At 47.5% G+C, this 14,007-nt stretch overlaps 1 protein-coding gene across 2 annotated transcripts in view; it reads left to right on the forward strand.

Moving 5' to 3' along the window:
* The window catches only part of LOC110077858 (stimulated by retinoic acid gene 6 protein-like), a 53,407-nt gene extending 50,199 nt beyond the window's left edge, over positions 1-3,208 (forward strand). For both annotated transcript variants that reach the window (XM_072991909.2, XM_078384811.1), the window contains exons 16-18: positions 1,625-1,788; positions 1,968-2,120; positions 2,937-3,208. In XM_072991909.2, coding sequence (XP_072848010.2) covers positions 1,625-1,788; positions 1,968-2,120; positions 2,937-3,064 — 445 coding nt within the window. In that variant the 3' untranslated portion in view covers positions 3,065-3,208. The remainder of the gene's footprint in view (positions 1-1,624; positions 1,789-1,967; positions 2,121-2,936) is intronic.
* Positions 3,209-14,007: the final 10,799 nt, after the last annotated feature.

Raw genomic sequence — 14,007 nt, forward strand, 5'->3', positions numbered from 1 at the left:
ATGTATATTTGAGCCAGATCAGATAACTCCAGCTAATGTGTTAGCTTTAAATGGGGAACCAGATTCAGGGCTCTACAGTGGTGCCCTCGTTAAGTGAGGGGAGGGCGCGAAAATGGCTGCCGGCCATCCTGGAACATCGCTGAACGGTGAGTAAAGGAGCTTTTTGGAACGCATTAAACATCGTTGGCTTTTCCTGCCCCGTTCAGCGATGTTTTCACATAGCGAGGGTTAATCCGGAACGGATTAACCTCGCTATGCGAGGCACCACTGTATCTTGGAATATTCATGTTCTATGAGCCTGCATCTTCAGGGGGGAATGTAACCCTATCCAGTGTCTCTGAATCCCTCTGTTCCTTGATCTGTCTTTCAGCTGACCAAGAACATTGCTGTCATGCCTGGCTGATCCAGTCCACTCTGATGCCTTGTTCAGAACGCAAATAGCTTCCTCAAATTTAGAAGGAAGGGAAAATAATGAGGGATATCTTTTATTGATAACATGGGTCAAAATCCTCTTCTTCAGCAGAGAGGAAATGATGCTAATTAACAAGTCCCCATTTGGATTCCTAGTTATGAGCCTGGTGGGAACTTGCTAATTAGCGCCAACTTGCCACTGTGAGCAATACCACTTCCCTTCTGACAGTGTAACTACACAAGAGGATTTTGGCCATTGCTGTAGTTGCTGGGTGCTGAGAAAGAACCACAGCAGAAGTTCTGAAAACATACTAGCAAACATCAGGTCAGCAAAAACTCCAGGGACAAGGGTGATCATTCAGTAGTTTTCCCCTTCTGGAGAGCTGCCCTCTGTGATGTTGAACCCAGTGCATAATGGTAGCATAAAGCAGAGAGCAGGGGAGGAACGACTGTGTAATTACTTTTCCACGGTCGTGCAAAATAAGCCAGTGTTTGTTAACAATTTAATTTTGTCTATGTCCATATAAGGCTTTAATCTTGATGAAAATCATGCCGACCCTTCTGATTTTAATTTGCCTTCTCCTCTGTGAAATCCAAAGTGGTCTGTCTACCCCATCATTCTTCTGAATTGTAGGCAATCTCTGGTTTTATCATCTTCATCATCTTTCAACAAAAGAAATTGCACTGGCCCTGTTGGTGCAGCCTATGCTCAAAGCACTTACACATATTTTTCTGCTACTCTACACAGGAGCATCACATTATTTTCAGATGCCCACTGTTTCAACAACAGGAATACCAAAATGCCTCTCTCTGTCTCTTCCCTACACCCCCTGTTTTAAATTTAGGCTGCTGAAACCAAGAGTCAAGAAACCAAGACTTCAAGAGGAGAGGAATAGAATTGTATGTGAAAGGATTTGTGTGAGAGACCCAGTTCTGATACTGAAAATACTGAGCTTGGAAGTGGCTGATTCTTCCTCTTGCTCTAAATGAGTTTTATAATTTGCATCCTATAAGAAATGGCAAAGGACTCCTGAACATTTTGGCCAACTTACCTTGCCTCTGCTCCAAATTTAAACTCCCTGAATCTTTGTACGTCATCCAAAACTAACTCTGGTTCCACCCAAAGGTGTGTCAACCCAATCTGGCCTCTGAATTCAGGGGGAAATGGTAACAACTGTGCTGTTATTCACTGGTGATCTCCTTTGCTCTGCAGGAAAATATTCGTGAACTTCATCTACTTTTTGTTCTTCCACTCGGTGGTGGTCGGCCTGGCTTCTTGTCTCTGGAGACTGCTGCGTAGTGTCATTCTCGGAGCTTGGCTGGTGGGACGAGTTGATAGGCCCATTATGCCAAAAGGGTTTGAAGAATGGGATAATGGTAAGTGTCAGGGCTTTGCAGAGAAGGTTCTCAAAGTCTTTCCAAGGGAGGCTACCAGACAGGGCAGTTTCTCCTTTCAGTTCACTCCCCTCCAATTGACCCCATGTTCTCTCCAGAGGGGAAAAGGTGAAACATATTTGGTGACTTGCTCAAAGGAACTCTTCTTCCTTTCACCGCAGGGTTCAAAACCTGGATTCAAATGCTGTTCCTGGACCATTACCACACAAATCCCATCCTGGTTTGCTTCTGCCACATCCTCTGTACCCAAAACAGAGAAAGACAATTGCAGACAGTCAAAATGGACATTACTGGTGCTGAGTGCATGAAGACAGGTAAACGAATAACAGCCGTCAGGGATAAAATTGAATGCTGAACAGGATAGAAATGGCTATTTTCTACTGGCAAGGAAACTTTCCTCATTGCAGGTCTTTCCGCCACCAGTTCAAGACCAACCTCCATGCAGAAAGGAGTAACTTACTAGTTACATATTCAATTGTAACTGAATGTTCCTTCAAATATACAACTTGGCTTGTTAACAAAAAAAAGTACTTCCAAAACACTGAGCTGATAGTATAGTAAGCAAACTGAAATACAATGGGAAAGCATGCAACAACAACATAAATAATCCACCTGAGCCTTACATAGTCCTTTGGGTTGCCAGTTTTTAAAAAATTCTGAAATTTGAAAGGCCTCTTGTTGTGTAGATATTAACTGGCAGCTATGCTTGCTTTTATGCCACAAAAAAAATCCATTTCAGTTTCTGCAGACCATACTGCTATTAAATACTTGAAAAGTACCCAAGCCTTTTATTTGCTGGTTTGTTTTTCTTGCCTGCTTGACAACCCCACGTATTATGTAGCCAAATTCTACTCTCACACAATATGGGTCAAATTCCATTCTAGTAGAACAAACAAAAATATATTTCCTTTATTCTGGCCACATCCTAATTTTTGAGGGTTTGTTTTTATTGGCTTGAGGCTCACAGGTACAGCTGGTCCATACAGCTGTGTTATATTGTCTTCAAAAGTATTCTTGGGATATGCAGCCCTTTGAGTTGCTTTTTGGTTTGGAACAAACAAAAAAAGGGAATAGATTTGGATCTGGATGCTGAATTTGACAGAAAGTAATTGCTGGTGTTTTTGTTTCAGTCTCTGGGACACGAGACAAAGCGAAGACAAGATGGCTGCTGCTCTACACACTTTTGAACAATCCTACTCTCCAGAAATTCAGGAAGCAAAGATTAGAGCCTCTGTCCATGGATTCTCTACTGCATTGATACTCTACCTGTGGCTGTAACAGAACTAAATACTAAGCCTGCCCATTGCACACAGTTTGTCTTCCTGGGCTCAGGGTTCAGCAGGATGTCAGCTGTCAAGATCCTGGCCATAATGCTACAAAGTGTTTGCAATATAGGGGGGGGGGGGAGTTCCTAAAGCATACCTGTTTGGAGCTGCTTGCTGATAGCTTGTTTATACAGTACTGTTTTCCAAATAAGCACTTCCTATGTTGCCAGTATTTTGTATGCCATGAAATGCTCCATACCTTGACCCCAAGACATTTTGGCTTGTCTTGGCACAAGGAATTGCTAACAAACTATGCACAAACCATTGTTTTTGGGTAGATTAATTGGTCTCTTAAGATTGCCTGTGAACATAATTCTTTCATCTTTAATTGGGCAATGATCTGACTTGCAAGGTCGTTTGAAATGAAAAGCCAAACCAGTGTCCATAGTATTGTTATGATAAAAATAGTAAGCTTTCCAAAAAGGACCAACTTGGAATATTGATTTCCCAAATCAGTGGTTTGGACTCCATGAGGGCATAGTTCCAAAATTATTTTTTCCTAAAACATTTTGCATTAAATTATTGGTGCTTTGAAGCTGAATTTGCTGCTTTGGCATAGCTGATGTCAGAACAAGGAGAACTGTGTCTTTTCTGCTGTCATAAATTGCACTGAAACTGTGAGTGTGTTGGCATAAGGGCCTTTTCGGCAGCTGCCCCCAGACTATGGAACACCATCCCGAGAGAGATCATCAACGTCTGGCGCCGACGTTGATGATATTTTGGCGTCAGGTGAAAACCTTCCTGTTCCAGAAGGTTTTTAATTGAAATAATATCAACTGTGGATCTTGGTGGCAATTTTTAGAGCAATGTATTTTTAATTGGATTTTTATTGTTTTATCTTTATATCTTTTTATTGTATTCAAATTGTTGTAAACTGCCCAGAGACCTTTAGGTAGTGTAGGGTGACATATAAGTTAAATAGGCAGGCAGGCAGGCAGGCAGGCAGGCAGGCAGGCAGGCAGGCAGGCAGGCAGGCAGGCAGGCAGGCAGGCAGGCAGGCAGGCAGGCAGGCAGGCAGGCAGGCAGGCAGGCAGGCAGGCAGGCAGGCAGGCAGGCAGGCAGGCAGGCAGGCAGGCAGGCAGGCAGGCAGGCAGGCAGGCAGGCAGGCAGGCAGGCAGGCAGGCAGGCAGGCAGGCAGGCAGGCAGGCAGGCAGGCAGGCAGGCAGGCAGGCAGGCAGGCAGGCAGGCAGGCAGGCAGGCAGGCAGGCAGGCAGGCAGGCAGGCAGGCAGGCAGGCAGGCAGGCAGGCAGGCAGGCAGGCAGGCAGGCAGGCAGGCAGGCAGGCAGGCAGGCAGGCAGGCAGGCAGGCAGGCAGGCAGGCAGGCAGGCAGGCAGGCAGGCAGGCAGGCAGGCAGGCAGGCAGGCAGGCAGGCAGGCAGGCAGGCAGGCAGGCAGGCAGGCAGGCAGGCAGGCAGGCAGGCAGGCAGGCAGGCAGGCAGGCAGGCAGGCAGGCAGGCAGGCAGGCAGGCAGGCAGGCAGGCAGGCAGGCAGGCAGGCAGGCAGGCAGGCAGGCAGGCAGGCAGGCAGGCAGGCAGGCAGGCAGGCAGGCAGGCAGGCAGGCAGGCAGGCAGGCAGGCAGGCAGGCAGGCAGGCAGGCAGGCAGGCAGGCAGGCAGGCAGGCAGGCAGGCAGGCAGGCAGGCAGGCAGGCAGGCAGGCAGGCAGGCAGGCAGGCAGGCAGGCAGGCAGGCAGGCAGGCAGGCAGGCAGGCAGGCAGGCAGGCAGGCAGGCAGGCAGGCAGGCAGGCAGGCAGGCAGGCAGGCAGGCAGGCAGGCAGGCAGGCAGGCAGGCAGGCAGGCAGGCAGGCAGGCAATTTTCCTGTGGTCTTGGGGGGCAGAGTGTGTGAAGGAATTGAGTGTGGCTTTAATTAAAATAAAACTTCCTCTAACTATGCAGCAGATGAAATGGTTCAGTCAGGAACCTACAGAGCAGATTGATGTCAGGTTTCCCTCACTAGACCATCCCTTATTTCTTAGTTTACCTCAACTGGCACTTACATTCACTGAGAGACTAATGAGAAAGAATAAAATGTTTTTATTTACCTACAGTTCTTTATAGGTGAAAATAAACATGATATTGTGTGAAAAATGTTAGCATGTTACATCACTGAACTTAACTGTTTAACAAGCTTTATTACTGATTAACTGACTGGTTACATAATTGACCAAATACTGCACTCTGTCTTCAGACACCATAACTGGGGGTGCAGTTACATGTCCATTTAACTTTGTGTTTGTGTTGGGTTTAACACACTTTAAATCAATTTATAGTTATCAGTCTACACCAGTGGTCCCCAACCTTTTCTGACCCGCAGACTGGTTGGGGTGGTGGTGAGTCTGTCGTGGGGGGTGGGGTGCGCATGGATGGATGGTGGGGGCGCTCATGGGGGTGCTTGCATGCATGTGCGGATGGCACAGGGCAAGCTCACGGGGATGGGGCACGCTCGCGGAAGCTGAGCATGTGTGCGGGTGGGTGGGCCATGTATGCGTGGGGGTATGTGTGTGTGTGGAGTGGGTGGGAGATCTGTCTCCGCAGCCTGGTCCTGCTAAGGCCACATTTTGTGTGGGTGTGTGGGTGTTGTTCAGGTTTTTTAAAATCATTTTGACATTTCTGAATGCTTATGTCAGTGTATATTGTGTCTGTGTAACCAGCTACCTGTGTGTGAATTTTAGGTAGATTGTTATGCAATAGTGCTTTGACTGGATTGTTAGTACTGCTTGTGTTATCCATTTCTCAGAGTGACATTTTTAAATTTTTTGTATACTTAATTGATCTTTGCCTTAATATTGCCTTTTAATTGATGTAAGATGCCTCCTTATTCATTGTTTATATTTTTAAAATATTGTCTTTTAGTGATGTTAACCACTGTTGTATACTCATTGTTTTCAACTTTAAAAAAATGCCTTTCATTGTTGTAAGCTGCCTTGGGTCCTTTTCAAGGAGAAAGATCGGGTAAAATAAATAAATAAATAAATAAATAAATAAAATAAAATAAATAAATAAATAAAATAAAATAATAATAATAATAATAATAATAATAATAATAATAATAATAATAATAATAATAATAATAATAATAATTATTATTATTATTATTATTATTATTATTATTATTTAGAAAATAACTTTAAAAATCTGCTTCTATTTTTTTTAAGCACTGCATCATTTTACCAATATGCCACTTAAAAAGTTAAATAAATCCATAAAGCAATAAAGCAAGCCAGCTTGCAGCTTGTCTAGTATGAACTGCTGATACTACTTTGAGCAGTGAGTGTTTCTCTGGAGCTGAGGGGCTGGCTCAAGGTTGCTGCTGTCATTTGTCAGGATTTTAAAATCTGTTTTTGCAATCTCTCTCTCTCTCTCTCTCTCTCTCTCTCTCTCTCTGTGTGTGTGTGTGTGTGTGTGTGTGTGTGTGTGTGTGTGTGTGTGTGTGTGTGTGTGTGTGTGTGTGTGTGTGTGTGTGTGTGTGTGTGTAAGGGGGGGAGAGCCCACTCACACAAGGAAAGAAAAAGAAGGGGGGACTTGAGGAATTTGTCAACTCCTTGGCTGACTCTGTGATCCAGGTCTTTAACTAGAGATTTGGGGATGGGGGGAGGGAGAGAAAAGGGAGAGAAGCATGAAAGGAGGCTCACCAAAAAACGCCCTGCCTGGAGATTCCAAAAGGGAGTGCTTTTGGAGGAGCTCAGGGGGAGATTAAAAGTTTTCCCAAAAGAGGATGCAGACGCTGACCCCAAAACGACATGACTACCATGTAACTTTAAACCCAATTAGAACGCAGCAGACCAGAAGCTGATAAAACTCAGCAGTGCCAAAGTGTCCTGACACTGACAAGAGTATTAGAAAAATTATGAGTATGCGTGTGCAGAAAATTGCTCTAAAACAGCCCGAAAATTACAATACTTTTAACTCTGTAGCATGAAAAATAGTTTATATAAATTTTCAAAACAATGAGTCAGCTCCAGCAGAGTGTGGTCACTGAATTCATCACATTTCTTGGCAACTGCCTGTTTAGCATTTTGATCTGTAAATGGAGATGCCTCGCTTAACGAGTGGTGCCTCGCTTAACGAGTGCCTCACTGAGCGATGAAATCGCTTAACGAGGCACTCTGGGCCATCGCTGGAGCATTCGCTCAGCGATGGCCCCTATGGGGTTTTTTCGCTTTGCGAAGATCGCTAAGCAATTCGCTTAGCGATCTTCGCATAACGAAGCCGGGGAGAACAGCTGATCGGCGGTTCCAAAATGGCTGCCGGAAGGTCCGCGCTGCATTTTCGCGCCCTGCCCTCGCTTAACGAGGGCGCGAAAATGGCGGCGCTATGAAGAAACATCGCTGAACGGTGAGTTTTCAAGCCATGGCTTTTTTTATTCCGTTTAGTGATGTTTCGCTATAGCGAAGGTTAATCCGAAACGGATTAACCTCGCTATGCGAGGCACCACTGTATGATTATAGTAAGCATTGGATAGAAGAAAAAAAGTTACACAATAGCATCACCTAGTGACTCTATCTTGAGTACAAGAGAGTAGTTAGATTTGCTAAAAAGCAAACCCAATTGTCAAGTGACCTAGACTTTAAAGACTAACCACAAAAAGACAAAACAAAATACCTAGAAAACAATTATCAATGCCAAGATTTAATTGATTTTTGCCAGGTATATGAAGGTTATGGCAGCATGGGCCCTCTGCTGCTCCAGTGGGAAAATTAAAATAAGGTGAGTAATGTTTTGGTTATGATAAAGCACACTAGAGGGTATAAATATGGGAAGTAAAAATTTCCTTCCAATTACCTATGAAGCTGTAGAACACTTGGGCCCTGCCCCATTAAAGCCAAAAATTAGTAGTATAGATGTGGCTAAGCAAATGTCTAAACAAGCAGACTAATAAAGTTCTTTATTTTTGTTATGAACAAATGCATATGGTGTACTTAAGTTATTTATTTACAATATTTTTTTACCCCACCTGTCTCCTTACAAAGGACCGAAGACAGTTTACATGATTAAAGAAACAATATTTAAAGCTTAAGAACAGTAAGTAGACATTGGCTAGAAAGGATCAAATATCACACCGCATCATGGTAAACAAAAATAACACTTTCCCACACTTAGAGTTCACCCACTTAATATAGATCTCAATGCAGCTTTTATGTAAAATAATAAAATATTGGTTGATATCCTCTTGTGCAACTTTCTGCCATGCAACAAGAATGACATCAGGTGTGGCCATCCTGTGGCTGTTTTTTTAATAATAAAACTTCATAGAGCCCCCTCCCCTTGGTTCTGGAAATCTCTGTGGAGCTCATTTATCCCAGGGTAGCCTTCAGGAGTAGAGATAGGGACGAATAAAAAAAAAATGGCGATTTGTTCTGATCTGTTATTCATCAACGTTAAAGAATCAACCAATAAAAATATATGAATATTCTTTGACAAATCAATGAATCGATCTGTCAGTTTATCTCCACTTTAAATGGCTATGACGCTGGCCCCCGGTGACCTAGAGACACCATATTTGCAGGGAAGCTTTCTCAGACGCATTTCAACAAGTCCTGAAGGTTTGGTGAACATTGAATCAAGGATCCCTGAGTTACATAATCACAAAGAGGACCCCCCAGAAAGCTCCCCCCAGGTACTTAGAAACTCCAGAATCATGAGGGAGCTTCCTATGTCGTTCCCCAACATGCCTGCTAACTTTGGTGAAGATTGGATATAAGAACACCGAGTTATTCACCCACAAATTGGGAAGTTGGCAGCAAGGTACACAGTGGCGCTGCAGGTTAAACTGCAGTGCTGCTGAGCCACTGAGCTTGTTATAGGTGCTGCTGTTGTCGTTGCTGTTGTTGTCCACCTTGGTACAGGGGACGCCCGGACGGACTTAGGGGGCAGAGCCCGGCTCTCAGGGAATCAGGAGAAAAGGGTCCAAGCCTGGTGCTACCAACGGCGGTTCATCCGTGGGGCTGTCAGAAACAGATGCTCTGCAATCTGAAGCCGTGCAATTGGGTGATGCCCGGACAATCTTTGGGTGAGTCTGAGACAGGCCTAGGAAACTCACCTGTCACTCACCACCAACGTCTAACTAGACTTGCTGACAACCTTCCAACAAACAAAGATGCTCGTTTAGGACTAGAAAGCTGCAACTTTGCTGCTGAGACCACCCGGATATGATAAAGATAGCCCTCAGAGGTTTGGGGGGACTTAGACAGGCTGGCCCTCTTGGCACGTTCGGGATGTCAGGGCCAGCTTTGGGTTTGCCAACTGCCAAGAGGCCTGGCTGGCCCTCTTGTCATGTTTGGGGATGGCGACAGGCTTTGCGTGTGCCAAGAGAGGGTTGGCTGGTGCTCATCCAGGGGTGCCGGGACAGGCTCTGGGTGCTCCAAGAGAAGGTTTAGGCTTGAATGCCAAGAGGGCTGGCCTAGGTCTGCCCCAATTAAAGGCTGTCTGCACGTCACCCCATCACCATATTGCCTGGCTTCAGATTGCAGAGCTGATCTGGTTTAACCCGTGCCAGGCAGGAGTTCTCTCCTCCCAGTCAGAGAGGTGGAAGGTGGAACAAACAGCCCGCCGGGATATGTAACCCAGCAGGCAGGCAGGCAGGCAGAGAGATAGAAGGTGGAACAAACAGCCCGCCGGGACTACGTAACCCAGCAGGCAGGCAGGGAGACAGAAGGTGGAACAAGCAGCCCGCCGGGACTATGTAACCCAGCAGGCAGGCATGCAGACAGGAGTTCAACAGTTCTCAGCCTGCTGGTCTGACTTGATCCAGCAGGCAAGCAAGCAGGCAGGTATGACTTGGTTTGAAAATAACCCGACTGGAACCGGCAGCTGGAGTTCTGATTCAGGAGAAGGTTTAAAGATCGGCAGGCAAGTAGGCAGGTCTTTTTTTTTTCCTGGATGACTGGAGGGTGGGCAGGTGGGCACGCAGGAGGCCACAGGCAGGCAGGCAGTGTGTTAAGGGAGAGACTGTCATTGGAACCCTACTTCTTTGGGTTCAGTGAGAGGAAGCCCAACAAGGGAAGGTTCACCTTGATGAACGACAGTCTCTCCACAGTAACGGGATCCAAACGCAACTGGCGTTGTCGGAGTATGTCTCCGAGATGGGAAAACGCACGCTCGCTCTGGATGCTGGTAGGGGGAGGGAAAGGAGATCCATGGCCATATTGGACAACTCTGGCCATATGAATAGTTTCCTAGCCCAGTAATGGAGAGGATCTGACTGGTGGGGCTGAGGGGGCTCAGCCAGATATTCCTGCACCATTATCTCTGCTGAATCCTCCTCAGCTGTCTTTCCTCTAAGACAAGTGCCAAGGTCACCACAGAGCTCCAGTAATATTGGTGGTGAAGGGAACCTTCACCAGGTGAAGTCCTTCCCTGCGGTTTGAGCAAACCACCCTGCCCCTCGTGGCCTGACTTTCCTGTCACCCCACGCAAGTGTTGTGCCCCCAACGCCCTGTGGACCTCAGTGGAGAGCTCTGTTCTCCACTCCTCAAAGTCTGAGGTGCGTGCTGCCAAGCCCCCTTGATTCGAGGATTATACAGGCAGGCCATGCAGTAAACTCTGTCACTGTAGACAAGATGGAGTCACTTCTGCAGGCCTGCCTGCAACCTCTTAACCAAAGCCCTGGTCCGTGGAAGGAGGGAGGATCCTGGTGCCACAGCAGTCTCCAGGGACGCATCGACGGCATGAATCAGGGGTATGACCTGCCCCAGGCTTGCTGTATAACCACACAAGATGTCCATGGTTTCCAGGAAGGGCTTGAGCACCTCCACCATCTGGGAGAGGGCCAGCCAATCCATGGCACTGATGCCCGCCTCTCTCCCCCCAGGCAGAATGGGCATGGAGGACATGATGTCCTCCAAAACGGCCTTCTGCTCCACCAGGCAGGACACCATGGTGTAGGTGGAGTTCCACCTGGTGGACAGGTCTGTCAGGAGAACGTGTGTCTCCTGACACAACTCCTCCTGCCTGTCACGCAGCTGGCAGGCAGCTTTCAGGCTACGGGAGAAGTGGCCCACCAGTTGGCAGCATTGTTCCAAGAGTGCCCATGTCTCCCGGGTGCCTGCATCCCAGTCAGGCTTGATGTGGCTGCCCAGGCCAAGGACATTGCACACCACAAGGTTAATTTGTGTGCCATGCATATGATGCCCTCAAAGCCCGCCGCATTCAATGCCGCCAACATGTTCCACCCAGCATCTGTGACCATGTGGCCACGGGTCACCTCCCCCTCCGGTGCCCACTCCTGCAGCATGGACAGGAACTCATCGGTGATGTTCCTCCCCATCGCCTGAGCTTCCATGTGCCGCACCTGCAGCAGAAGAGACCTGTAGCCTGGGGGTAGGACAAGGCCCTCCCCCTGTGGCCCTGTCACCAATGCCCTGCCACTATTCAAGTCCTCTGGCTGCCACCAGTGGGCTGTGAGTGAGAGGTAGCCGTGCTGACCTCCACTTCACAGGTCCGCTGTGAAGTGCACCTTGCGCTCCTGTACCCGTGAAAAATGGTCATGCACCATCTCCCTCACAGAGTCATAGAGTGGGGCCAGCACTCTAGAACTGAGAATACTTAGTGAGGGGAGGTTGTATGGGGGCAGAGGGGAAGCAGCAACCGGCAGAAGGCTTGGGATTCCACAATGGACAGTGGGAGTCCAAGCAGGGTGATTGTCTCAGCAACGAGACAAGTGGCCACCTGCTGTGACTTGTCCTTCCACCACTGGCTGAGGGTCATGGCAGACCCAATGGGTGCCACTTCATGGAGTGTGGCCTGCCTCATGCTCCCGGCCCCATAAACCCCTGTGGCTGCCATTTTGAAAGGAGGTGCCTCCTGCTGCCTCCCTTCTGCCTCCCCTGGAGCTGCTCTTTTCCCTCTCCCAGACGGTGTGGACAAAGTGCCTTCCCTGGACAGGAGCCTTGGGTGGCGCCTCTCCAGATGTCAGCGGAGGAGCACAGATGCCTGGGGTCTGACCCCCTCCAGACCACCCCAAGGCAGGTATTGCAGTGTGCCAGCCATGGATCATCACTGAGCGCTGTGAAATGATCCCACATGGCCCCTCTGCCATGTTTGCTCAAATGAGGACCCACTGCCTGCCCCTGACTGCTGGCCTGGGAAGAACTCTGTGTCCCAGGGGTGCTGCTGGTCTGGAAGGAGGGAACAGATGACTCTGGGGACTGGTGGATTGGGGGCTATGAAGCCTGCCCTGCTGTTTTATTGTTAAGTCATTTAGTCTTGTTTGACTCTTCGTGACCCCATGGGCCAGAGCATGCCAGGCACTCCGGTCTTCCACTGCCTCCCAGAGTTTGGTCAAATTCATGTTGGTCGCTTCAGTGACATTGTCCAACCATCTCGTCCTCTGTCGTCCCCTTCTCCTCTTGCCTTCACACTTTCCCAACATCAGGGACTTTTCCAGGGAGTCTTCTCTTCTCATGAGATGGCCAAAGTATTGAAGCCTCAGTTTCAGAATCTGTCCTTCCAGTGAGCACTCAGGCTTGATTTCCTTCAAAATGGATAGGTTTGTTCTCCTTGCAGTCCAGGGGACTCTCAAGAGTCTCCTCCAGCATCACAGTTCAAAAGCATCAATTCTTCAGTGGCCAGCCTTCTTTATGCTCCAGCTCTCACTTCCATACATCGCTACTGAAAAAACCATAGCGTTGACTATGTGGACCTTTGTTGGCAATGTGAGGTCTCTGCTTTTTAAGATGCTGTCTAGGTTTGTCATCGCTTTCCTCCCAAGAAGCAGGCGTCTTTTAATTTTGTGGCTGCTGTCACCATCTGCAGTGATCATGGAACCCAAGAAAGTAAAATCTGTCACTACCTCCATATCTTCCCCTTCTACCTGCTGTTACTGGTTCCAAATCGGACTGGGGATCTTCAGAAACCAGTAACTCCTCAGATTCCTCTAGGAAGAGGAGCGGCAGTTCTTTTGGCACCTCTGTAAGCTTTGGTTCCGTGCCTACCTACAAGGCCACTGGAGGAAGGACAGTGGCACTGGTTATCGTAGACGTGGTTGTGTACATGGTGGTCGTGATGACGGTGCTGCTACCTAGCCTGCGTAGCTTCACACCCTTCTTCCCCTTGGATTGTCCCTGAAGAAATCCCTTCATTTTCTACTGCCTGCCTAACAAACCAGCTAAACAAATAAAGCAATGGAGATTGAGGAAGGAAACTAATAGAAGGTCAGAGAGTGTGTATGAATTTTATTTTTAGAATGGTGGTGGTGTAATTCTTTTACTAAAATGTGACCTGCCTGACTAAACAAAAAAACCCTCAGTATAATATAATTAGGAAAATCCCCCCCCCACTGTGGCAGAGAAGCCAAAAAAGACCAAAAAGTAAAGCCCTGCCAGCTAAGTCTCAGTCAGACACACAGACACACACAGACACACAGACACAAATGAGTTTTGGAAGAAAAAGGAATGATGGATCCAGCCACCCACCACATTCCATGAGAGACACAAGCCTCTCTAAAATGAATTTTTGAAAACTGAATATAAAGGAAAAGAGATTCCACTGTCACACGACGACAGTCTCTCCCCCCCCCCCGGACCCTCCCCCACAAGCCTCCAGGAGTAAAAAGGTTTGATTGATTTGAATTTGAAATGAAATTAAGCCCTTCCTTAGCCTAAGCCACCTGAAATCCCTCCCCAAATTCCTGGTAAAGTTGATAATGATTGATGAATGATGATGAAGAAGAAAGATATGTCTTTGCTTTGCTACTGCAAAAGTAAAACCTCAAGAGCACCAGTAAGCCAGCGAGCAGCAACTGTTCTCACTCCGGACAGCATGAACAGAAGTGGGGAACGACTTTTACAAGCATCTGTAAAAGTAGATACATCTTTTAGCAGCGCTATTGGCTGCCAGACATGCCAGTCCAGGATCTCTGTCCTGATTGGCCAGAGCTTCG

Source organism: Pogona vitticeps, chromosome 2 (assembly GCF_051106095.1).
Source record: "Pogona vitticeps strain Pit_001003342236 chromosome 2, PviZW2.1, whole genome shotgun sequence".
NCBI lineage: Eukaryota > Metazoa > Chordata > Lepidosauria > Squamata > Agamidae > Pogona > Pogona vitticeps.